At 38.8% G+C, this 24971-nt stretch overlaps 2 protein-coding genes across 4 annotated transcripts in view; one reads left to right on the plus strand and one right to left on the minus strand.

Moving 5' to 3' along the window:
* Positions 1-1298: 1298 nt before the first annotated feature.
* LOC127446796 (centromere protein J-like) lies at positions 1299-17940 on the minus strand. Of its 3 annotated transcripts, XM_051708010.1 has the most exons (15): positions 17507-17932; positions 16245-16631; positions 13815-13929; positions 13031-13178; positions 12142-12229; positions 10225-11566; positions 6952-7075; positions 6680-6845; positions 6082-6363; positions 3637-3718; positions 3325-3518; positions 2724-2864; positions 2451-2535; positions 2226-2346; positions 1299-2142 (listed from the first exon to the last, which is right to left on the minus strand). In XM_051708010.1, the coding sequence occupies exons 2-15, from the start codon at positions 16605-16607 to the stop codon at positions 1950-1952; spliced, it is 3444 nt and encodes a 1147-aa protein (XP_051563970.1). In that variant the 5' UTR covers positions 16608-16631; positions 17507-17932; the 3' UTR covers positions 1299-1949. The 3 variants fall into 3 exon arrangements, 2 of the variants coding, with proteins under 2 accessions (XP_051563970.1, XP_051563971.1); XM_051708011.1 differs by lacking the exon at positions 17507-17932 and having other exon boundaries at positions 16245-16926; XR_007898248.1 differs by lacking the exons at positions 1299-2142; positions 2226-2346; positions 2451-2535; positions 2724-2864 and adding an exon at positions 4677-4860 and having other exon boundaries at positions 3480-3518; positions 17507-17940.
* A 1909-nt stretch (positions 17941-19849) lies between these two features.
* LOC127446797 (guanine nucleotide exchange factor DBS-like) overlaps positions 19850-24971 on the plus strand; it is an 86556-nt gene continuing 81434 nt past the window's right edge. The window contains exon 1 of the mRNA XM_051708012.1: positions 19850-20768. The gene's annotated coding sequence lies outside the window, so the exon portion shown is untranslated. The remainder of the gene's footprint in view (positions 20769-24971) is intronic.

The following is a 24971-nucleotide window of genomic DNA, read 5'->3' on the forward strand; positions in this document are numbered from 1 at the left end:
GCACAAAGCAAGGTCCATAAAGACATGGATGAGTGAGTTTGGTGTGGAAGAACTTGACTGGCCTGCACAGAGTCCTGACCTCAACCCGATAGAGTACCTTTGGGATGAATTAGAGCGAAGGCTGCGAACCAGGCGTTCTCGTCCAACATCAGTGTCTGACCTCACAAATGCGCTTCTGGAAGAATGGTCAAAAATTCCCATAAACACACTCCTAAACCTTGTGGAAAGCCTTCCCAGAAGAGTTGAAGCTGTTATAGCTGCAAAGGGTGGGCCGACGTCATATTAAACCCTATGGATTAAGAATGGGATGTCACTTAATTTCACATGCGTCTAAAGGCAGATGAGCGAATACTTTTGGCAATATAGTGTATGTACATGACTGTTTACATATTTAGGTACATTTCTGTTTTGGTATTTGCGATTTTCAGTTCTTTTTCAAGGTTGCTTAAAAATAGCAGCAAGACTTTGTGTTAATGTTTGAGGACTCTGTATGTATGAGCAGAGCTAAGTAAAAGTTTCTGACTCTGACTTGGTTGTCGCAGGTGTTTGCTACAAATCATAATACTAACTTTGCAAGAATGCAGTTAGCTAATGCATAAAGCAAACAGAAACCATTCAATTCAGCATTGCCACCACTTATTTTTAAAGCACACAAACAGCAGCTCATTAGTCAGTTTAAATTAATAAATAAAAAAATCATGTTTTGTAGACCAAAAAAAAATAAATTCTCAATTTTTCCTGACCAGGGTTCCAGCGGATCCTTAAAAAGTCTTAAATTCAGTTATCCAAAATGTAAGGTCATAAAGTCTTAAATATCTTAAATGATACAACAAAAGTCTTAATTTTTATTTAAAGAGGGCTTAAATTTGGGAGCGGAATTAGAATCGGGAAATTAGTTAAATTTGGACTATTGTAGCCTCTGTCTGGCCCTCCCCATCACAGGAAGAAAAGACTACGAACATTTAATATAGGCTACCAATTAAAAAAAAAAAACAATTGGCAGATTATAATTTCAACACATTATCGAATCAGCACAATCCAATATCGGTTGACCTCTTAATTTGTATCTATTTATATAATGATACATAAATTGTAGAAAGCATGCACATCCAAACAATGTATTGAATACAGGTGCATGACCAAAAACTTGCGTCCACAAAAACCCAAGGAAAGTCAGCACATTGTTGCTCCCGAAAAATGTAATAAGCTCACCACAGGAATTAATAAACGTGACGTTTTGAGCTACATGCTTTTTAATCTGATGAAGAGCATGTAGCTCAAAACGTCACGTTTGTTAATTTCTGTGGTGAGCTTATAAAGTTTTTGGGAGCAACAGTGTGCTGACTTTCCTCGAGTTATAATGGTACATAAACCAATTTTAGTGTGATTTATGTGGAAAACATGTCTTGAGTATTTTAAACTTATATAGCATATAGCCTACCCTGATTTACTTCTAAGCAATGTTAAGGCCATGTTGAATGTGTGCCCCTGCCTGTTTAAGTAAGAGTCTGTGATACATGATTTATTTCGATATTGTGTTTGTTCTGGTATGGGGATACAGTATTAATTTTATTTGTTCAGGTCTTGAAAAAGGTCTTAAGTCTTAAATTAGATTTTAAAAACTCTGCAGTAACCCTGCCGAAATCCTAAAAGATATTGATATCTGTATTATGCAGTTATTATACATTTATATAATCTTGTGAAATAAAGGGAAAATCATAGTGAGGGCTAAATTTCTCAAATTAACTTTCCATGAGCCCGTTTTATTCTATTGGTGGTGTTTGAACTCAAGCTCTGACAAGTGTTTAAACCAGCTTACAAAAAGATTTAATTTACAAAAAATACACTCAAATAAATACTTCACACATTTACACAATATTCACATTCACGTGGTAAATTCATTCAAGTCCAGTTTTCAATAAAACAGAATGTGTCAAGTTTTAGATCTTTTATGCCTTGGTGTCAATAGTGACTTGACCTTGTGCATCTTTTAAGCGCACACGACCTGTGGGGTATTGTGTCTCCTGCCGTCCATCCGAGTAAACAGTTTTTACCGTACCATCTGGATACTCCCGTCTCTTAAAATCTGCAGTGTGGACCTCTCGCTGACCTGTATTAAACTGGATCACCTTACTACCATCCCTGAAAGAAAGCATAATAAAAATGTTCCATTGTTTTGACTTAAAATATGCTTATGCATTACACAATGGAGTGGAGTAACTCACGGATTCAGTTGTATTATTGTTCCATCTGTGAGTACACTTTCCTCTCTCCCATCAGGATAAAGACTTTTAACTGTTTGATCAGGGAAAGTGATTTCCTTACGACCATCTGGGAAGTGTTTCTCTGTAAGGGAGGGTAAAGAGACATTTGAACTTGAAAATTAACTTCACCACCAAAAAAAATATACACTGGACTGAAACCTCATTTTGTAAAGAACTTGTGCCCACCTGTTTGATTGTTAGGAAACTGAAGCACTTCCATACCATCAGGGTACGTGATGTGTGTGGTCTGGGCTTCTGCGTAGTAATAAATCTGAAAGAGAATGAAATTGCTTAACCCGTTAAGACAAAAATTAATTTCACAGCCCTCAGTACCACTTTTAAATACTCAAATCTACCATTTAAAATAAAGTATTTTACACACTTAATAATCTGATACATTGGAGCCAAATGTATGGTAAGAGATGGACATAAATGCATCTTTAAGTCTGTAAGTCTCACCACTCTTTGATCAGGCATTGTATGCTTAACATCTCCATTGAAAAATGTTACTTTAACAGTCTGTCCATCTGCAGAGAGCTCTTTCCTCGTACCATTTGGGAAAACAACGAGTCGCCCTCCATCAGGAAGCACCTTTTCTATCTGAGAGATCCATGCATACAAGTCAGTGAATTGAAGTGAGTATTCTGAAAAGGCACTGGGCATTACTGTCACATATGTCCTCAATTATTACACCCTATACAAAGCTAGAGGGTTAAGATGTGTCACTTCCACATTAGTTTGAATGTAACTGTGACTATGACAACACAGCAGCAAAATTCATGTTTATAGCTAAAGATTTTTGTGGTGGAAAAAAAACTTCTGGATCAAATTTCATCTGTCTTCAGTTAAATTCAAGCTCTTAAAGTTTGTCTGTAGTTTGTTTATATATGTATAAAAGAAAAGTACTTATGTAATGAGACTGACCATCATCTCTCCACTTCCTTAATGGCTTTATGGAAGGGACACTCATGAAGGCATTCTGTTGCCCTGTTTATTTTGGAACAACTCTACAAAATGCACTTAAGTTTAGAGTTGGAGCCATGTGAGACTGAAAGATTACCTTGCTGTCTGCATGCGTGATTTCTTCCTGTTCCTCCTCTGAATGTCCAATAATAGCCGTGTTGGGAAGAGAGTTAATTGGTGTAGTATGATTGTTCATCTCAGGCAAAATCAGTACATCTGAGCACTGGGTTCTCACTGGGCTGTGGTCATTTTTGAAGCTGATCCTCTCTTTCACTTGATCAGAGAAAGAATCTGTGGCAAAACATGTTGAAATAATTGGGTTCGTGTTAAATGGCAACAAAAGTACAGACAGATGTAAATGTAGAAAGTCAATTATTGTTACAACTATTCAGAATATGCATTTCAATACCCAAGACTGTGGGAGCTGTCTGTGTCTCCGGATTTCCCTTCCAGCTGCTGCTGCTGCTGCTTTTTGAACACTGGGAAGCACTCTACACACATAAAAAACAAACAGACATACTATTATGAAAAAGTAATCTTGCACAAATTTAAATGTACAGTGCATATAGAAAATTATCATATCGTATCAAAATACTTATCACATTACACCCTGGAAATATATATTCATTCTAACCTCTTCTAGCTATATATACACACATTACAAACTTAAATCAATTAAAAATAACGGGAATGTTTTTGTAAAATACCTGGTTTGAATAAGTGATCAGCTCCCTTAGAGTAACCGTTGCAAACTTGCTTAGGTGCAACCGATCACATTTCAGATCACATACCTGACTTATTGCCCCCCCACCTGACTTTAATTGTAGTGGTTTTGATTACTTCAGAATAAAACCAGGTATTCCATTACTTGTAGTGCATTGTAATTCAAGAATTCATTATGGTTGGAAAGGTGCTTTCAAAATGGTTCTGAGATAGAAATTGTGGAAATGCACAGGTTAGGAAAAGGGTAAAAAAAAAAGATTTCAAAGGTTTCTATTCTTCCGAATACCATTCAGAGCATTATTAAGATGATGAAAGTGCATGGCACCACCAAAACCTTGCCTTGACTGGGCCATCCCTCCAAACTGGATGACTATGCCAGAAGGATATTGATCAGTGAAGCCAGTAAGAGGACAAAGGCAACTTTGAAGGATTTATAAGCCCTTATGGCTGAGGTTGATCGGTCTGTGCAAGTGACAACAATCTTCCAAGGCAATCACACAAAGCTGGCAGGATGGCAAGAAGCAAGCCTCTTTTTAAAAAGTGCCAAACTTAGTCTTGTTAGCACTTTGCAAAAACAAAAAACCACATGAAGGATTCTGGTGGCATGTGGCAAAAGGTTTTATGGTCAGCTGAGACAAAAAAAAAATAACTTTTTGGACTGAACTCCAAGCGCTATATTTGGAGAAACCCAAACACAGCACACCACCCAAAACATACTATACCTACTGTGAAGTAAGGTGGTGGCAACCTTATGTTGTAGGGGTGTTTCTCTTCAGCAGGGACTGGACAATTGGTCAGGATTGAAGGGAAAAAGGATGCTGATATTTACACCCAAACTCTTGAGGAAAATCTGTGGCCCTCTGCTCGACAACTGAAGATAAGCAGGCGGTTCACCAGCACGACAATAACACTGCCAAAAAAACAATGCAGTGGCTTAAAGGTGCTATATGTAATATTTTTACTGTACTAAATCATAAAATTACCATATGTCATTAGAGAATTAGGAAACATGCTAAGTTGAAATACTGGCTTCTCCAATAACAATGCTACAGCTAGTATATTCTACTTTGAAGTTTCCATTCCGGGCCGGAATTTCTGTTTATGATTTGGCATGTGTGATCCCGCCCACTGCCCATTCACCAGTAGTATTTCGACACTGCCGGGTTGCCAGATTTGAACAAGTTTGCAGGCAAACAACACTGCGTGCTGCAGCCATGGAAGCCAGCAAACGAACTGGATCAGAGATGACAGATTCCACCCGACCTAAAAAGCCTCGCCATCCATCTAAAAACCACCATGACCAGAGGTGTAGTAAAACAAGGATAAATATTGGACATGCCTTTGGAAGATGGAGATAGCTTAAAGCCAGAAATCCTTTAAAACGGATGCTGAGTCGGCTAATTTGCGTGTCAACATTCTGGCAACCTGCATGAGCTTAGAGTCTGGGGAGGGGCAGATAACTCTCCAATATTTTGAATTTGGACTGCAGTACCCATTTCAAACACTTATTGTCGATCTTACATATAGCACCTTTAAGGACAGGAAGGTCAAAGTCCTTAAGTGGTCAAGTCAGAGCCCTGACCCAAATCCAATAGAAAACCTGTGGCTGGACTTGGAAGAGAGCAGTCCATCACCGCTCATCCCACAATTTGACTGAACGCGAACAATTCTGCAAGGAAGAATGGGAAAATATTCCCTAATCTAGGTGCGCATAGCTTGTAGACTAGAGAACAGACTGATGGTCTTTACAGCAAAAGGTAGCTCGACAAAGTATTAAATCCAGGGGTATGATCACTTTTCAAACCCTGTTATTCTAGTTTTTCATCTTTTATACATTTTTGGAACTGTTGCCTTTTTTTTTTTTTTGTTACTTGAATGTTGTAGGGGGCAACATTTGTAAATAAAGTTGTGAAAAAAACTGTTTTAATGAGTTTGGATTTCAGGCTGTAAGACCAAAAAAAAGTGACTATTCCAAAGGGGTATGATGATTTTCTATAGGCAGTGTATTTATGTCATTTGAAAAAGCAATTCTTTATATGTAGTGGAGGAGTGTAGAATCTAGCTGCCTATGAAGTAAGGGCTTCATTTAAAATGTTTCTCATTTGAAAATGAACTGCCATTATACACTTACCCTGGAATCTGAACATTTGGATCCGGTACTGATTCTATTGCCTGACGTACAGAACTTTCCTCTTTCCTTCTCTCTCTCCCTCTGGTCTCTCTCTCGTTCACTCTCAGCATTCTTCCATGCACTGAGGCGCAGTTTCTCCAGTGTCCGCACTTGGTCTCTGAGAGACGCATTCTCTGCACTCACGGCATCTACCTGCTGCAGCAGACGTCTGTGTGTGTTGCTCCAACGAGTTTCTCGTTTCCGTAAATCCTCCTGCAGCACGTTTATCTGTTGCTTTAGAGCCTAATACAGACATAAACCATCAAATTTAAAACGCATAAAAGGTAACACTATTTTAGTGTCCTTGTTACAGTGTAATTACACAAGTACTGAGTAATATTAATTAACAACATGTACTTACTATAGCTTTAGGGTTAGTTGCTTGTAATTATGCATAATTTACTGTTATTACTATATTTAGTACATGTAATATGTATAACAAGGACACTAAAAAATAAGTGAATTACTTTTCAGGCTATAAAATGCCTATATATGTTCTGGGAACTTCTATTAAAATGCCTAAAGATAACTATTTCAATAGGAGACTAAAGAAACGGACCTGGATCTCATCTCGTTCTTGTTTGTCAGGTCTTGCTCTCACAGTTGCTGCATGCTTTCTGAAAAGTTTCTTTTCATGTTGCAGTTTCTTGTTCTCTTCCCTTTTAAACTCCTCCCACTTTGCAATTTCCTCCATCCTCTTCTTTTCAAATTCAGCCCTCTCTTTCCTGTATGGAAAAATTTCTATTGGTATTTTAAAAGTTCAGTTTACATGTGCTTTTATTAGTACAACAAACTATAGTAGAACTACAGTCTGTTCACATCTTGCCATACTTGATATTCTCTCTTTTGTCCTGGTTCTCCTGCTTTAGTTTGGCCAGTGCTGCATTCTCAGATTTGAACCTTTCAATCTCAGTTTCCAGCTCCACCAACCGCTCACGAAGCAGCCTTGACTGAGCTGGAAGAAAATAAAAAATAAAACCCAAGCAGGATTTAGTAAGATCATGCAGATTGGGTCTGCTTTAAGTGGCTCTTTCAAATTCGTTCTTGGGTTCTCATGAAAGGCAGCAGGATTGCAAGGGGGAATATAAATTGACAGCCAAAAAGATGGGTAATGCCCAAAAAATTTATGCAAATAAGAGGCAAAAACCCCAGGTAGCACCAAATCGCTGTGTTGTGATGTCTTTAATAAATTAATAGCTTATGAAAATGGCATGGTGTTAATCATTGCAAAAGCTGCTGTAGTCAATACTTAAGTTGCTAGTGGATTTAGTGCTTAACTTACATTTTATGACACTATTTTCATATTTCAAATGGAGTTTGCAAAATTTCTTTGCTGTGACTGGGTTAATGAAAGTATCACACTGACATCATATGTATACTATATGAATGGGCATTCAATAAGAGTTTCAAGTTTCCAAAATGTAATCATGCATACTTTATTGACTAAGGACACACCACCAAAGTGGCAGACTGTTGCCGGTTTGGGTTAAGTGGATGTTTTCAACACCAATATACATGCATGACGCAAGTAGGGCTGGGTATTGATACAGATTTCCCGATTCGATTCTGATTCACAAGCTTTAATATGGGTATATTTTAGTTATAATGTCCCTTTTGCTTTCATATAAAATACATTTTCTCCCAGCTAATACTGTTAATTATACAGAGGAACGAGGTACAATATGTAAATATACATTTTACAAATGATATTTTTATTAGTTTTTCATCATTTGGTCACATTTTAGCTTTTTTAAACTGAACAAATCAATGTATTTTACATTGCTTTGTCGAACACATGCAAAAACGGTACTGTCTCTTTAAGGAAACCCAGCATTTCTGTAAACAGCGTCATTAAATTAAGGCATGTTAACGAGAGACTCAATGGCTTTATCTCATCTGTGCTATGCCTGAATAGAATTAAATGTTAATTCTGTTGTTTTTGATCAACAACTAACTGTAAAGAACAGAAAGGGTATTAAAAGAGATGTGGATCTTGTATTTGGACACACACAGAACAATTTGTAATCTCAACAGTCAGTGAAGGACTTGACCCCGAAAAGGCGTTTGATATGGTAGAATGGGATTATCTTTAAGATTTTGGGAATACTTTTATTAGATGGACTGGGTTACTTTATAGACACCCAGTAGCGGCAGTACAAACAAATGGATTAATTTCAGATTGTTTTGCTATGGATGGGGGCGCCCGGCAGGGTTGCCCTCTTTCCCCATTATTGTTCTGTCTTGCCCCGGAACCATTAGCGGCCACAGTGAGATGGGAGGATGCTTTTCCAGGGGTAGTGGCGGGAGGTATGACGCATAAGATTTTGCTCTACGCAGATTATATTTTGTTATTCGTCTCCGACCCTACTAGATCTATGCCTTGCCTCCACAGAATTATCAATTCCTTTTCTAAGTTCTCAGGATACAGAGTCAATTGGTCTAAATCCGAAGCTTTGACAGCATACTGCCCAGCGACGGCTTTTCAGCCGGGCATGTTCCAGTGACCCAAACAGGGCATTAAGTATTTGGGCATTTTATTCCCAGAAAATTTGTGTGATTTATTTAGTTAATTTTGACCCCTTAATAAAGTTTTTTTTGGACAGGTGGGCTTAATTACATTTATCTATGATTGGGAAGGTTAATGTTATTAAAACGAATTGTATTCCAAAATTCAACTACCTGTTACAGGTATTCTTAGGTATTTACAGCTGTGCCACCTGCTCTGTACTATTTTTGGGAGTAGCATACACCACCCTAAAGCGGAAGATACTCATATTATCAGGTCATAAGACATCAGTGTATTACTCATTGTCAATTCAGAGTCTGGGGGACGGAGCTTTAACATCTGTCAAGAGATTATGGGAGAAAGATTTAAACTTGGTATTGGAGGAGGGAGTGTGGGCTAGGATTCTAAAAAACGTCAAGTTTGTATCTAGAGATGCAAGGGTGCGCCTTATGCAATTCAATATTTTACACAGATGCTATTGGACCCCCTCTAGATTGTAAAGGCTTGGTCTTGAAGACACACCCACCTGCTGGCAATGCCAATCAGAAGATGGAGACACAACCCATGTTTTTTGGTTGAAGAGTCAGAGTTTTGTGTGTGACGTGTTGGGCACTTGGGTTTCGTTTTGCCCCAGACTCTGTATTTTAGGCGATGGGGCGGTCATCAATATAGGGGATAAACACATAAAAAATTGGGTTCTGACCAGTGTTATGACAGGCAGACAGATTGTTTTAAGGGGATGGAAGTCGGCTGTAGCGCCCTCATTTCGGGAGTGGTGTGTGGAGATGGGGAGGATGTCAGCTTTCGAGGAGGTGTCATGTAGAAGGCTGGGGATCTGGGATTCATTTGATGGGGAATGGGGCAGTTATTTGCCGTTTTTGGGGGACTCTCGGGGAGGGGCTGTGGAGAGAGAGGCGTAGTTTTAGATGTGTATGATTATTGGGGGTCGGGGTGAGGTTGGTGATTGGGGAGGGGTAGTAGTGGGAGTTAAATGTTGATTCAATGTATATATGTTTTGTTTTTCTATGTAAACTATATGAATCAGTAAAAAAAAAAGTTAAAAAAATAAATAAAAAAAACAGTCAGTGAAGGATCTCGCTGCTGAATACTCCACTTTACCATACAATTACTGGTAAAATCTAAACATTTACCAGCCAGTTGCCAAATGTATACATTTCAGTCACACAGCGTGAAATTTGATTGCAAATGCGAGTGATTTCCTCTCATTGTAGTGGACGGTTGTGCAAAGAGTAAAAGATTTAAGAATCAATATCGAGATCATTCAAATGAAAATCGCGATGCATTGGGAAACTGCTATTTTTACCCTACCCTAGATGCAGGAATTGTCTTTTGTATTGTCACCACAATGCCCTGCTAAAGATTTTCTCTATTTCACTGCTCATATCTGTTTAAAGATGTAACGGCACCCTTTTTGATTCTACATCTAAAGGAAAACTGATGAGCATTTCCAATGACAAATGGACCTAGCTTTGAAAGATTCTTAAAAAAATAAAATAAATAAATAAACAATATTATAAAAAACTTTTTCACAAAAACAACGTTTTTGACATATTTCATGCCAAACCTTTTGCTATTACCTGCTCCTTCGCTGTGCAAGGTCTGTGGCTCCTGCAACTTTACCAAAGGAGAGACTTTTGGCTTTAGTGCTGGAAACAGCTTTGATACCAACTGGCATGTGGGTGGAGCTTCTTTCTCCTTTCCAACTGCACTGGGACTACCACTCGCTGACTTTTCTCCCTTAGAGAAGGCAACCTTCCTTTTTAGTGCCCTTTCTGATAAGGATTCCACTGTAGGACTGCAGGACACATCCTCAGGTTCATTCCAGGTATCATCATCATCAAACTCTAATTGGCCCCTTGAGTCTACCAGAGTAGAGTCTCCATTGTTACTGGAATTTCTCTCGTCCCCCTCTGGACTGCTGGCTCCGTCCCTGTCCTGATAGGAATGTTTATCATAAGGCAGGGTGGGTATTTGAAAGCAGTGGCTTATGGGTGGATTGGACACAATGGGATGGTGTTGCAACTCTGAGGTGCTGCATTGTGAGGTGTTGAGATTTTTGTCATCCTTTAACTTTTCGTCAGCTTCCTCTTCAGAGAGCTTGCTCACTAGTACCTTTTGCCCCATGATGATGGCGTCTCTCACAAACACACTGTTTGTGGGAGGGACAGATACACTATGGCCTGCCTCGGGACAAGGGGCTACTGCAGTACCCTGACCACGACTAGGTAGTGCAGGTTGATTTGAACATTTTATGGGCGTGGAGGAGAGACGCCTGCGGTCTCTTTGAAGGAGGGTGCTGATGAAGGACGAGTTGCTGGAGAAGGAGATTTCATCTGCTGCTTGTTCTAGCAACTCAAACTCACCAAGTTCAGCGCACTCACGCCAGTGATCTTGCTCCCAGCGCTCCCTTCGCTCTGTGAACCACACCTCAAATGAGTTTTCCGCAACACAAATGTTATCCTCTCCAGAGTTACACGCACCTTCCTTATCGGCATCTGTATTAGTGATACTGTTGGCCTTCTGCTGAGATGAAGGATCTCTCTTGCTTTGGTACTGAGTCAAGATGGAGCCTACATTCTGACCCTGATGTGCACCAAGAACACAGGGTTGAACAGTCGTCTTGGTAACTGCTGCTGCAGTCTTATTCAGAGGAAAGTTCTCTTTGTTGAGCACTGCAGTCTTGCGTTGGATCACAGGGTGTGTGGATTTTGAGCCTTCATTTTTGCTGATAACTGATTTCCTCTTGGATCTCATGTCCAGGTCTTGGGAAACTTTGGGATTTTGGTATGATGTGGGCTTGGGGTTTGGTGGACTTTTTCTGTGTGACAGTTCAACAGCTTTTCCCCTTGTAAACCTGGCTAGACCTTCTCCTCGTTTAAGGAAAGGTCTCTTTACTTTCACGAGTTCAGCAGGGGCATTCTGCATGAGTACATTATGAAAACAGATATTAAGATAGATCTGGATTATCAGCCAGAGTTAAATTCACACTACATTATAAGACAAAAATGCAACAAAAGGATCGTGCTATACTGCAGAGCTGACACATTTATAAATTTACATTTTTAAACACATTTATTATACTTCAAAACATCAGTCAAGTCAGATATCTATACCTCAAACAGTGCATATAAAAAGATATAGCAAACAACTACAGATCTGAGTAACTAAGTACTCTGCCACGCTCTGAGGCAAAAGGTTTGAATCCAAGCTGAGTTTTTTAACGAGACATTTAAGACACTGATATTCAAGACACTTCTATTAAATTCTATTCAGATATTAAAGACAACATCTCTTCATTCGGTCTGCTTTAGTATTATTTTGTCACTCTACAACAGAAAAACCATAGCTTAATACAGGAAATGAAAACAATGTAGTCTTTAGCTACAATAAACACGTCTTTCACATCACAACCAACATTAATTCATAAGTCCTCTAAGGTTTTTACACAAAGTAACCTCAAGTTGATACTAACAGAAGCATGTTCAATATCTGACCTTGCCCATTAGTTTCTGATCTTCCATCTTCAGCTGCTCCTCCAGTATTTCCTCAAACGTTCTCCCAACAAAACCAGATCTTATAGGTCTTCAAAAACAAAATCAACACATACATGACAGTTATACAGATCAATATACATTTGTCTGTCCCCCCAATCATGCATCAGTCCTTGTTTATATATTTTTATCAACGCTGAAAATAATTTGGTACGAGTTGGTATAGCCCAACTAGACGGCAATGTCACGTGGTACCTGTTACTTTTCTCAGTGCTGGCCAGGATGAGCCAATTGCAGTCATTTATTATTACTGGATGAGGATTTTTTAAAAATGCTTTTATAGATAATGCTGAGGCAGATTTTCATTCACAGGTAAGAATCCTTGCAATTATCAGTTTTTATTAAAAATAACTATCCAGTGTAAAATGTCTCAAAGGATATAAAGCGTTCTTAGATTTAAATGCGGATGCATGGGAGAATTCAGTGTTCAGAGCGTCAAGCACCCCCTGCAGGAATAAAACTCACAAGACAGTCAGTGGCTGTATGTCTGTTACCCACCCAAAACTTTTGTATGAATTTAGAAATTAAATATATCAGATGAGTCATATGTGGAGTCAGTGAAGATGTTAAAGGCGTCCATAGAAATGATCACAGGCATTTCAGATGAGCAGGTAAGAATGGTACATTTCTGAAATGCTTTTTCAGAATGTTTGATATGATACAGTGTATAAATATTTAAGAGTATGCAATTAATATAATTTTTTATTTATCAGTGCATTAATTTGAAATGTTATTATGCATTGTGTAATGTGTTCCAATGAAACATTACAACCGTCCGTCCCACAACCCCCACCACAATATATTACAGAATAAATACAGCTTTGATGCATACCTGTTCTCTGGCTCTGGGTCACACTCTTTCCCATACACAGTTTGATCTTCAATTGTAGACTGAAGTGATTCTTTGTAATCATGATTAGTGTCATCATGTCTAGTGTTCAACTCTACTACACTTTGTTCCTGGTTCCACATACTGGTCTCTAGAGATATTCAAGAGGTATATGGAGAAAGTAGGTCAAATCTTAATCTGTCTTGGTGATTATCATCCATTAAATAAAGCAATAAGCCACGAGAGGTTGTGTGTTACAGAGATTTTACTGTAGGTAAGGGCCGTTCTTAGCCACAACGTGAAGCAGGGGCAAAATAGGATCCTGGCACATTAATGCAGTATGTGCAATGCCATGTGTGCTTTTATAGTCAATTTACAATGACTTTAAACACGACTCATCTGATCAGAATTCAGGGACGAACCTTCCTTTTTCAGTTTAGCCCATGTTTAGTCCATGAGATATAATTATTCAAAGTGTGCTCCAATGTTTTAACGGCATGGAGATTTTTTTTAAGGAAACCACATGGAGGTGTTTTTGTATCAAGTGTTCTATCCCTTCCTTATACTGAAAATATGTGATTCGGGCAAATATATAAAAATATGCTATCTGTACTTGGTGTGGAATAGTTTTGTCATAATAAATGTGTTTTGGGACATTAGCAGGAAACTTAGACAGAGAGATATTAATCCCAATCCAAATTTTTTTTAGTTCAACCATGGTAGATGTCCTGATGTTCAAGTGTGCTCTATGTACAAGTGAATGGCACATGCACCATAACTCCTGTACCTGCAGTTTTCTGTGCTATTTCCAGAAGCCTTTGCTGTTCATGTTGTACTCTATGCAGCGGTTCCTTCTGGTGGGCTTTAAGCTGCTCCTGCATGCGATGTTGCATTTGCTTCAGCTGGATACATAAATCAGCCATTAAGTAACTTCTTCACTACCAATATTTACAATATTGCTACTTTAAAGGGATAGTTTATCACCGAGCGTGTTTACATGCACGTTCTTACACCGATTATACTTAATAAGCCGACAACACGTGCGGTCATTTAAATGCAATAAACAGCTTATGAATAACCCGATCGACACAGGTAGATTTTTACCCATTACGCAGATTTCGCGTGCCATGTAAACACCTTAAGCTGGCTCTACACTAGCTGATTTTTCCAATAGATTAAAATCCATAGTGATTCTGTCATTCTGCAGAAATAATGCAAAAGCAACTAATGACGGATAAAAATATCCTATATGGACATTTGACAGTTTTGGTGCATTTTAAAATATAACCTTGTGCAAGCCAACCGAACAATAAAAAAATGCATCACTGTAACTATTTTAGCCGCTGTTTCGGAACAATCAAGCAAGCTACAGGTCTAAAAATAACCCAAATCCCTCTAATGCAATTGCAGTTTTACTCATTGTTATATTGTCAGAAAAAGATAGTTGCAGTGAGTCATTACGTGTGTCACCCCTCCACCATTTTTAATCTGCAAGTGTGTCACACCTCTGACAGAAGAGAGTAAGATCTCAGCAAAATGTTCTGCATGTGTGAAACCCTCAGCCAAAACTAGTTGTTTTGAGTCTGCTAGTGTTGAGCCAGCTTTACCCGGTGTTCTTACCGACTCATCCAATGTGCGCACGTGTTGAGCACTTGCCTCTTCACGGTTTGACATCAAAAGCAGAGAATAACATGATTATTTCAAATGCCATGTAAACGAGGATTTCTTGCCTTATCAGATTTTTAAAATAAGCTGATTTTAGAGAGTAATCAGCATATTGGTGTGCATGTTAACAGGCTTACTTAATCACTCTCATGCCATCCCAGATGTGTATAACCTCTGCAGAACACAAACAAAGATTTTTAGAAGAATATCTCAGCTCAGTAGGTCCATACAATGCAAGTCAATGGTGGCCAGAATGGATAAAAATAACCTATATGGACATTTTACAGTTTTGGTGCATTTTAAAATATAACCTTGTGCAAGCCAACCGAACAATAAAAAAAATGCATCATTGTAACTATTTTAGCCCCTGTTTTGGAACAATCAAGCAAGCTACAGGTCTGAAAATAACCCAAATCCCTCTAATGCAATTTTACTCATTGTTATATTGTCAGAAAAAGATAATGCAAGTCAATGGTGGCCAGAACTTTGAAGGTCCAAAAAGCACATTAAGGCAGCATAAAAGTAATCCATACAACTCCAGTGGTTAAATTCATATCTTCACAAGTGATATGGTAGGTGTGGGTGAGAAACAGATCAATATTTAAGTCCTTTCTCCACTTTCAAATTCCACATTCTTCTTTCGTTTTTGCCAGTTCACATTCTTTGTGGATATCGCCACCTACTGGGCAGGGAGGAGAATTTATAGTAAAAAAGGATTTAAATGTAACATATCACTGGAGTGGTTTGGATTACTTTTATGCTGCCTTTATGTGCTTTTTGGTCCTTCAAATTTCTGGCCACCATTCCCTTGCATTGTATGGACCAACAGAGCTGAGAAATACTTCTAAAAATCTTCGTTTGTTTTCAGTAAAAGAAAGAAAATCAAACACATCTAGGATGGCATGAGGGTGACAAAATGATGAGAGAATTTTCATTTTTGAACTATCACTTTAAAAGCTTTGTCTAAAATATTCTTCATGAGACTAATTTAGACAAGCAACTATAAGTGAAATACTGCAGTTAAATTTTAATGCCAAACATACATGGGTGTTGCACTAAAACTTTTGACTGAAATATCAGATGAAATGAACCCTTATTAAAATATTCAAGTAGAAATGGATGCAAGCAAGCTGACAAATTAAAACGTGCACACAGTAATGTTTACGTTGCACTGACTGACATCGGACATAAAAGTGGTCTTGGACTTACACTGACACCTAGCCCCATCTTACAAAAACAAAAGTTTCGGTTTCAGTAACTGTGTAGAAACGTGCTATTTGCAGTCAGCCATAATACATTTATTCCTCGAGTGAAAGTTTTAGATAATAGGGGGATTACCAGGATAATGCAAATAGTATTCAGTTGGTCATATGATTTCAACCTGTAAGCCCCCCTGAGGGGACCCTCTCCATGTAGAATAAAACAGCTTTTATTAGGCTACTGATACGACTTGATATGACTATTAATCTGTCAGTGCACCCTTGATGTATCTGTAATTTAGCAAGATCTCTGCAAAATGCATATAAATGCATATTAAAAACTAGGAACCCACCTGTTCAAGCTTAGCTATTAATGGGAGACCTCGTGTGTTTCTTAAAATGTCTTGGAAACTTTGCATCTCATTGCTTAAAGATGCATCAAACGGCTCCATTTCTCTGAGTGTTGTGCCACGTTCACCTGGACTGCACATGTCCACGCTGGCACAGCTACCGCTACGGGAGAGAGGCAGCGGAGCAAACTGGCAGCTGAAGGAATCATCTGGATCTTGAACCACCAGACTACCGCTGCTCCGGATGGACCCGGATTCCATTTCTCCTGGGGACCCATGCAATATCACCCCAGCGCGAGAGCTGTCAGGCATCCACTGAGAGAGGAAGTGAGACTGCCCTTGCTGGTGTCCAGCTGGAGATGACATAATGATACTGGGCCACCTCTAACCCTTAAAAGGTGGGATCACAAAAGAAATGCATGTGTTTACAGTTTTAAAACTGATTGTGATGTTCACTTCAAAACCATTCATATTGTTTAGAGTTTTTCAGATTTATTAGGAGAGAGGAGAGCAGAGTTCTTCATTGCCATATGTAAAAGTACTTGGGTACACTGATCTCTTACACCATATATATTCTACTCTAAATGTTATAAGTATACTTCAAATAATGTATTAATGTGCAACAATTTAACATTGTGACAGACTGCTCCTGGTGTATGGTTTAAGAAATACCAAGAGCAATGACATGATCTGATGTAATTTAACCTGACAGGACTTATATATATATATATATATATATATATATATATATATATATATTGTTTTACCATAACAACAAGTTGGAATTTGTTACATTGTACTCAAAGTTCCATAATAGTAGCAAAGAAGAATCAACTATATATTAGGCACTTTGTGTTTTGTCATTTCTATACAGAGTAGCAGAGTGAAGGAATCAAGTAATAGCATCTCACTTTAATACCAGTCTGAAATGAAACAATGACTATATATCAAACATAGCACACTAAAATATAAACTGTTTTGCTGTCACTGTCTCGGAGTAGAAGCTGTATTTGACAAACCACTGAATATCACAAAAATAAAATAACACTCCGGCTGAATCTTAAAACCTAGAAGGATGCCGACATTAATGCCCTGTCGAGGTAGGCAGCTCATTAGGTTAAAACATTGTGCATCAGATCTACACTTCATAACCAGTATTTGAGACACAGCAAGCTTCTCAACGCATTCAAATATAATGTCCGATTTCGATGGTTATTTAAAAAGATCGAACCATATCGTAATAGCTGTAGGTGAAAATGTCGTACCTGTCTTTGTGTAGTCGAAGAGGTATTTAAAGATTTCAGTTGACGTCTGGACTTTGATAAGTTTCGAAAGATACCGCCATAACAATGCAAAGCCCGCGAGACAATCAAACAAAATGAAAGAACTGATGCATGCTGGGAGTTGTAGTCAGAAAGTTATCCCAATGCTCCTCCCATCGTTTGCGTTCGCCTACAACTTTGTTGAAGGTTTAACTCTTAATATTAATGAGACAGCCTTTCGCCATTGGAAGATGACCAAGCAACGTCCGTACTGCATGATTAATATTCAATAGCCAAGGTGTCACCAGAGAAAGGAAGCCATTCGACATTAATGAGCTGCCCCTTCTCCATATGGAGATTCTTTCATGCCTCTTTTAGAGACGCGAAAAGCACGACATTCATTATTCAAGGAAGTATTATTGGCAAGATTAAACAATATTTTATACTTGAAGAGCACACGTAAACACAATTTACATCTACATAAATGATTAATATTTACATAAATGTGTGAACGTATTTAATCCACCTGCATTATTATTATTATTTTCATCAGCTGTGCAGGTTGTAGTCCAAAAACCCCTAAGAGAACTCATCATGGGTTCCCTCAGGAATTTCCTATTGGTTTGTAAAATGGGGTTCCCTTAGGACTCAGTACACTTGACATTGTGTCCTGCTGACGCATATGGGGAGTGTCCTTCTAAAGGACCTAGTTGAAACCCTTCTACAATTATGGCAATATTCTAATATTGGCTATGGTGTTTGAGACCCGTCCTTTTAAGCGTGAAGCTGTCCGCTATAAAAGCAGGCGCGCAAACAACATTCCTCAGAATTTCCTTTTTTCACCACAGCAATTCAGCTCTGGTCTAGAGGCCTTCTACTACTTCGCCGTTGACATACACGAGTCAGTGGGCGGGATCTTCACGACAACGAGAAGACTCTCCGCTCTCCAGCAGTGTTCCGCAAACATTTACTCCGCCTCGCCGCTTGATGCTTCGCTGATGAACGGGCCACTTCAGCTTCCTGATTCCCTTTGGCAGCAGTTTTGTATCCTTATAAGCTATTGTGTTACTGTGTCTATGAATGTGTGTTTGTATGTGTGTATATATATATATATATATATATATATATATATATATATATATATATATATATATATATATATATTACACTGGTGGCCAAAAGTTGGGAATAATGTACAGATTTTGCTGTTTCGGAAGGAAATTGGTACTTTAATTCACCAAAGTGGCATTCAACTGATCACATAGTCAGGACATTACTGATTGTTAGTAAAATACGTTTCGGATGCTTTATTCTGTCTTCCTCACAGTCACTCTTCGATCAGGAGATGAATTCACCGGTGGGAAGAAATACACGGACACAGAATGTCACAAGCAGTTCTTCGATTTATTAAAGGAAAGCTTGAGATTATATGTTTCTTGTCACACAAGGCTGGTTACACCCCCCACCTCGAACTTTCTCAATCCTCCATATATGGGGTTGTTTCCTCTTGCTTACATAAATTCTTCCACTGGCAGCTGTTAACAGGTCAAGGACCAGTCTATTTTGTAGCGCTGTTAATCTTAGGCCTTTTAGTTCTTGGCTTATTGCGTCAATCGTTGTTTTTGTCGAATTTATGAATGATATCAGTTCATATCTAGTCATTTTAACTTCTTTCTGTATTACTGCAACACCCACTTGTGGGAACAGTGCTCCAAAGAATTTCTCCGTTACTGTCCATAATCTGTTTTCTCTCGGTGTGTTATTGGGTCTATTTAGACTATTTCTCCTTCTTCTGTATGTTGTTTTCTCAATAGCTCAGACCATCATGGTGTGGTCATTTAATTCTACCATGGCACATCTACCTGTCCACAATTCCGGCAGAGCAGTGTACATTTACCGCTTGTGTAGATGCACTATGCAGCATATGCGTACATACATAACAACTACCTTTCTTTCCTGTGTTTTTTGCAGTAAAGTTAGCTAGTTTCCACCACAAATTGGTAGCATAGGTATGTGGTGCATCAACATCATCTATCCATGTCTCATCTATCTATCTATCCATGTCTTCATCCCTTCTAATTCTCAAGTTCCCGGTTAGGCACTGGCGCTGCATGTTCAGCTCCTCCAGTACTTTCACTGTTCGCTTTCGAAATAGTCAGGCTCTCCCCAGGTGCAGGCTTCACGTGGCTTGCGTGTATCCGCTGTGGTTGCAGATCTGTCAGTATCCCTGTCCTGGTTACCGCTAGATCCGTTGTTGGACCCAGATACTTGTGCTCACCGACCTTCGTTGGTTTCAGGCACTTCACTAGGACCTGCTGGTTTGGAACAAATGGGTGAGTGTGCTTTTCTGTGGGCAGAGGGAGAGAAAAAGAAACATCACCATTTGTGCAATTCAATGTTTTGACAAGGGAATCCACGTAATCAGCTACTACCACCTTCAAATCACCTGTAAACAAAGAGCATGTGCGCCCTTTGACCCAAGGGGTTGGGAAAGGCCTACCCATTATTATTTCAAATGGAGACAGTCTTGTTGTTGCTGATGGAGTCATTCTTATCTCTGTTAAGACTGCTGGTAGTATATCTACCCATTTTCGGCCTGTTTCCAGGCATGCCTTAGTCAACCTCTCTTTTATTGTTCTGTTATTTTTTACACACACTAAGCACGCGTCTACAATTAAAGAGACTTTTTCTCACATTTGCAATGCAATACAATTCATTGATCGTCTGTATCACCTTTTCTTTATCATAGCATATCACATATTTAAAATGTCTGCACAACAGCACTATTGCTGATGTTGGTAGTGCTAATCCTTTTTGTTTTGTCTTTTAGCAGTCCCCTATCATCTGATACCTCATTGGCTGCCCAATGCTCTAAGTCGTGTGCTGTTGGGTTTGCTTGCAAAATTTTGATGTCTAGATCACTAGTTAAAGTGGAATGCATCATTCGCAACACTGAACAATGATGATGCAATCCAATGGACTACATCTGAAGTAACGCCTTGGGAAACCACCAGTGCTGGGTCTTACAGACTACAGCAAGCCTTTCCATCTGTACATGCATGAGGCTGGGGGTACTGCTGTTGCAATCCTTGCCCAGGAACACGGGGGTTCTTACTGCCCGGTGGCGTATTTATCTAAAACACTGGATCTGGTTGCAAAGGGCTTCCCTGGTTGTCTGCGAGCAGTGGCTGCAACAGCGATGATGGTACAGGATGCAGAATGAGTTGTGCTTTCACATCCACTGACTGTGCATACAACTCACCAGGTAGGTGCTATTATGCACATTATTTCAACACAACGCATAACGTTCGTTCATTCATTCATTCATTCATTTCTAAACATCCAATATACGGGCGTTTCGCCTCGTATTGGTCTACTTATTGTTTGTCCCATTTTGTTCAAACAACAAAATTGTCTCTTGTTTTGGTTTTTGGTATGAACAATTCTCTGATTTTATCAAAGTTCATTCCTATCACGAAGAGTGAATGCGGCAGTGAAACTTGTACTGACTGTTAGTGGAATCCGTGCACTTCATCCACAGGACTGGCCCTTTTAACAGTCCAAAAAAAAAGATCCTCACCTCTCGTAAGATCTGACCGTGGTTTTTGTGAATTATCGTTCTTCGACTAGTGACACATACCGCAGTTGTGTCACAGACGGATCCTGACCATCGTAGAGATACAAGGAGTTTTACTTTAATCTTTTTATAACAATTGATATCTCACAGACAGGCAGATAAATTATTAAAAAGATCTTACCTGTCTGGAGATACCCCACTTTCTGACACCAGGACTGTTAGTAAAATATGATTCAGATGCTTTATTCTGTCTTCCTCGCAGTCACTCTTCAATCAGGAGATGAATTCACCGGTGGGAAGAAATACACGGACACAGAATGTCACAAGCAGTTCTTCGATTTATTAAAGGAAAACATGAGGTTATATGTTTCTTGTCACACAAGGCTGGTTACACCCCCCACCTCGAACTTTCTCAATCCTCCATATATGGGGTTGTTTCCTCTCGCTTACAGAAGTACATTCTTGCCAAGTTCATTTTGTGATCAAGACAGTACCGAAAACATACAAAGCAGATAAGCAAGCATCAAGGTCACATTGTTCCATCTGAGGCCTATTTTTCACACTGATGTAAAAAACAGCACCATCACTGTTAGTGATGGGAAGATCGATCATTTTACTGACTTGGAGCTTTGAGTCTCGTTCAGCAAAATGAACGAATCTTTATTTGTCATTTCATTCATTTGAGCTTAATTAAAATTAAAATGTTAACTTTTCAATAGCCAAATCCCCCAACACATCTACTTACACAAACTTTGATTATAGTCCCAATGAGGAAAAAATTCAGCCAAATAATGCAGCCAAAGTCAAATTATGAGAAACAGAAAGATTAGTTCACCTCTGGAACTTTCTTGTCCAATTCGTTCGTTCTTTTGTCATGTGACAGCCAAATACACTATGCACACACATGCATAACATATACGGCTGTCACATGACAAAAGAACGAACGACTTGGACAAGAAGACTCGAGAGGTGAACTAATCTTTCTGTTACTTGTGTGAGCAATGCATAGCGTATACGGCTGTCACATGGCAAAAGAACGAACGACTCAGACCAAAAGAGTTGAAAGGTGAACTAATCATTTCGGTTTCCTGTACAGCGCCTGTGTGGTTTTCACGTAACAAATGAACAGAGGTTTCGCAATGCGCATGCGCGGCCAACACAAAATGAACGGATCACTCTCTGAGACTACTCGTTCTTCTGAGTCACATAAAAGATTCATTCAAAATGGACTAATCATTCATGAACGACCCATCACTATTTGAAAAAAGTCATTTTTGATCAAATCTAGACAGGCCCCATTTCTTGCAGCCATCACTCCAACACCTTATTCTTGAGTAATCATGCTATATTGCTAATTTGGTACTAGAAAATCACTTGCCATTATATAAAACACAGTTGAAAGCTATTTGGTTCATTAAATGAAGCTTAACATTGTGTTTGTTTTTGAGTTGTCACAGTATGCAATAGACTGGCATGTCTTAAGGTCAATATTAGGTCAAAAATGGCAAAAAAGAAACCGTGTTCTCTAGAAACTTGTCAGTCAATCATTGTTTTCAATCATGCTTGAAACTGCCAAAATACTGAAGATTTCATATAAAGGTGTATACTACAGTCTTCAAAGACAAAGGACAACTGGCTCTAACAAGGACAGAAAGAGATGTAGAAGGCCAGATGTACAACTAAACAAGAGGATAAGTACATCAGAGTCTCTAGTTTGAGAAATACAGTTGCAATCGAAATTATTCAACCCCCCTGACCAGCGAGACATTCTGGTGATGTGAATTAAAACACATCAACTAAAACCTCAGTAAACAGTCAAAGTACATTTTAAATACACATTTGAGTGATTTTTGAGAACAAAGAGTTCAGTTTACCCATATTTCAAAATAAAAAATAACTAATTTTCTCCACAAATGTCATGTCAAAAATATTCAACCCCCAAAGTCAATCATTTGTGGAGCATCCTTTATCCTTAATAAGAGCAAATACATGTTTCAGGTAAGTGTTCTCAGGCTTCGGACACCTCTCTATTAGAATTTTTACACATTTCTCATGAGCAAAAGCTTCCAGCTCATTGACATTCTTTGGTTTCTGTGCTGCCACTGCTTCCTTGAAATCCCAACAAAGGTTTGCAATGAGATTTTAATGATGGACTGAAAGGGCCATTTAAGGACATTCCACGACAACTTGGATGTATCCTTGGTGTTATTGTCTTGCTGGAAAGTCCAGTGATCACGAGCTTCAATTTACACACTGAAGGCATCACATTTTTCATGCCAAAATGGCCTGATACCTTAAAGAATCCATGGTGTCAGTCACATAGTCAGGATAGCCATTTCCTACAGCCGCAAAACACCCCCATAACATGACTGACCCACCTCCATGCTTGACTGTGGGGATGGTGTAGATCTTATCACCTTGTCATCTTACTCCAGACTTACTGCTGACCCATGGGTCTAAAACTAATTTTCAGTTTAGTGTCATATGTCTATAAAACCTTCTTCCAGGACTCCACGGGTCTTTCCTAATTACTTCTTGAATATTCAAGTCAACATTTCCCTTGGTGAAGTTTTGCTTTCTTCCACACCCCAAGAAGGTTGCTGTTGTACCATATTTAAAACATGTATGAATGGTGCTGCCAATTTTGTCTATTGGAAATTGAAGTGCCTTGGAAATGTACTTTTAGCCATGACCTTTCTTGTGTAATGAAATAATCTCCTCTATTAGCTTCTGAGACAGCTTATTTTTAATTGCATTTGTTTTGCATAGAAATACATTTATGCTTACAACACTAAACTTATATTTTAAAACTTAAATAAGTGCCATTGCAGATTGATGTCTTAATTTTGTTTTAAAACAATTACTTGTGTAGCCTTACATATTTAAGAAACAGCTGCATGCAATAGGGGTTGAATAATTATGACATGGCTGTATTTGAAAAAAATCCTGCTATTTAGAAATATTAGGTTATATATTCACACTATGACTTTGAATGTGTCACTCAACTGATATAGATGTAAAGTTTAAAAATTCTGGGTCATCAGAAAAGCTTACCTTTGTAAATCCTTACTGTCTTGGGGGTTGAATAATTTCACTTGAACTGTAGAGACCTCACATGTCCTCAGCTGACAGCTTCATTGAATTCTACCCGCTCAACACCAGTTTCATGTACAACAGTAAAGTGAAGACTTGGGGGTGCTGGACTTATGGGAAGAATTGCAAAGAAAAAGCCACTTTTGAAACAGAAAAACAAAAAGAAAACAGATAATTGGAAAAGAGTGTTATGGATCTTAACTCCATTGAGCTTTTGTGGGATCAGCTAAACTGTAAGGTGTGTGAGAAGTGCCCGACAAGCCACATCTATTGCAAGGGCTACAAGAAGCGTGGGGTGAAATGTCACCTGAGTATCTGGACAAACTGACAGCTAGAATGCCAAGGATCAGCAAAGCTGTCATTGCTGCACATGGAGGATTTTTTGATGAGAACTCTTTGAAGTAGTTTAAGAAGTTCTGAACATTTTTTCAAATTGTAATAGTAATTTTTAACATTATTAATGTCCTGATTATACATTGTGATCAGCTGAATGCCACTTTGGTGGATAAAAGTATCAATTTCTTTCCATAAGAGCAAAATCTGTACATTATTCCAAACTTTTGGCTGCCAGTGTGTCATATATATATATATATATATATTATATCTCTCTAAAAGAGCTGCATTCACTGTCTGGCCCACGCAGAGACCGCTCTCATAGAGACAGACTGCCCTCACTGCGAGGGCATGAGTCTCAAGACGCTTCGCTCGTGAATCGCCCTCATTCTAAGGGACGATTCAGTCTCACGCGCCCTCCCACCCACCTCTTCAGTGACTCCCGAGGGATCACATGAGGAGGCA

The sequence above is a fragment of the Myxocyprinus asiaticus genome, chromosome 10 (genome assembly GCF_019703515.2).
Source record: "Myxocyprinus asiaticus isolate MX2 ecotype Aquarium Trade chromosome 10, UBuf_Myxa_2, whole genome shotgun sequence".
NCBI classification, from domain to species: Eukaryota; Metazoa; Chordata; class Actinopteri; order Cypriniformes; family Catostomidae; genus Myxocyprinus; species Myxocyprinus asiaticus.

Coding starts and splice junctions, on each gene's coding strand:
- LOC127446796 (XM_051708010.1), bottom strand. CDS start 16,607: ATGTCATCTCCAGCTGGACACCAGCAAGGGCAGTCTCACTTCCTCTCT. Junction 13,179..13,814: donor AATAGCACAGAAAACTGCAG/GTACAGGAGTTA, acceptor GAATATCTCTAG/AGACCAGTATGTGGAACCAG. Junction 2,347..2,450: donor GTTTCCTAACAATCAAACAG/GTGGGCACAAGT, acceptor CCTCCCTTACAG/AGAAACACTTCCCAGATGGT.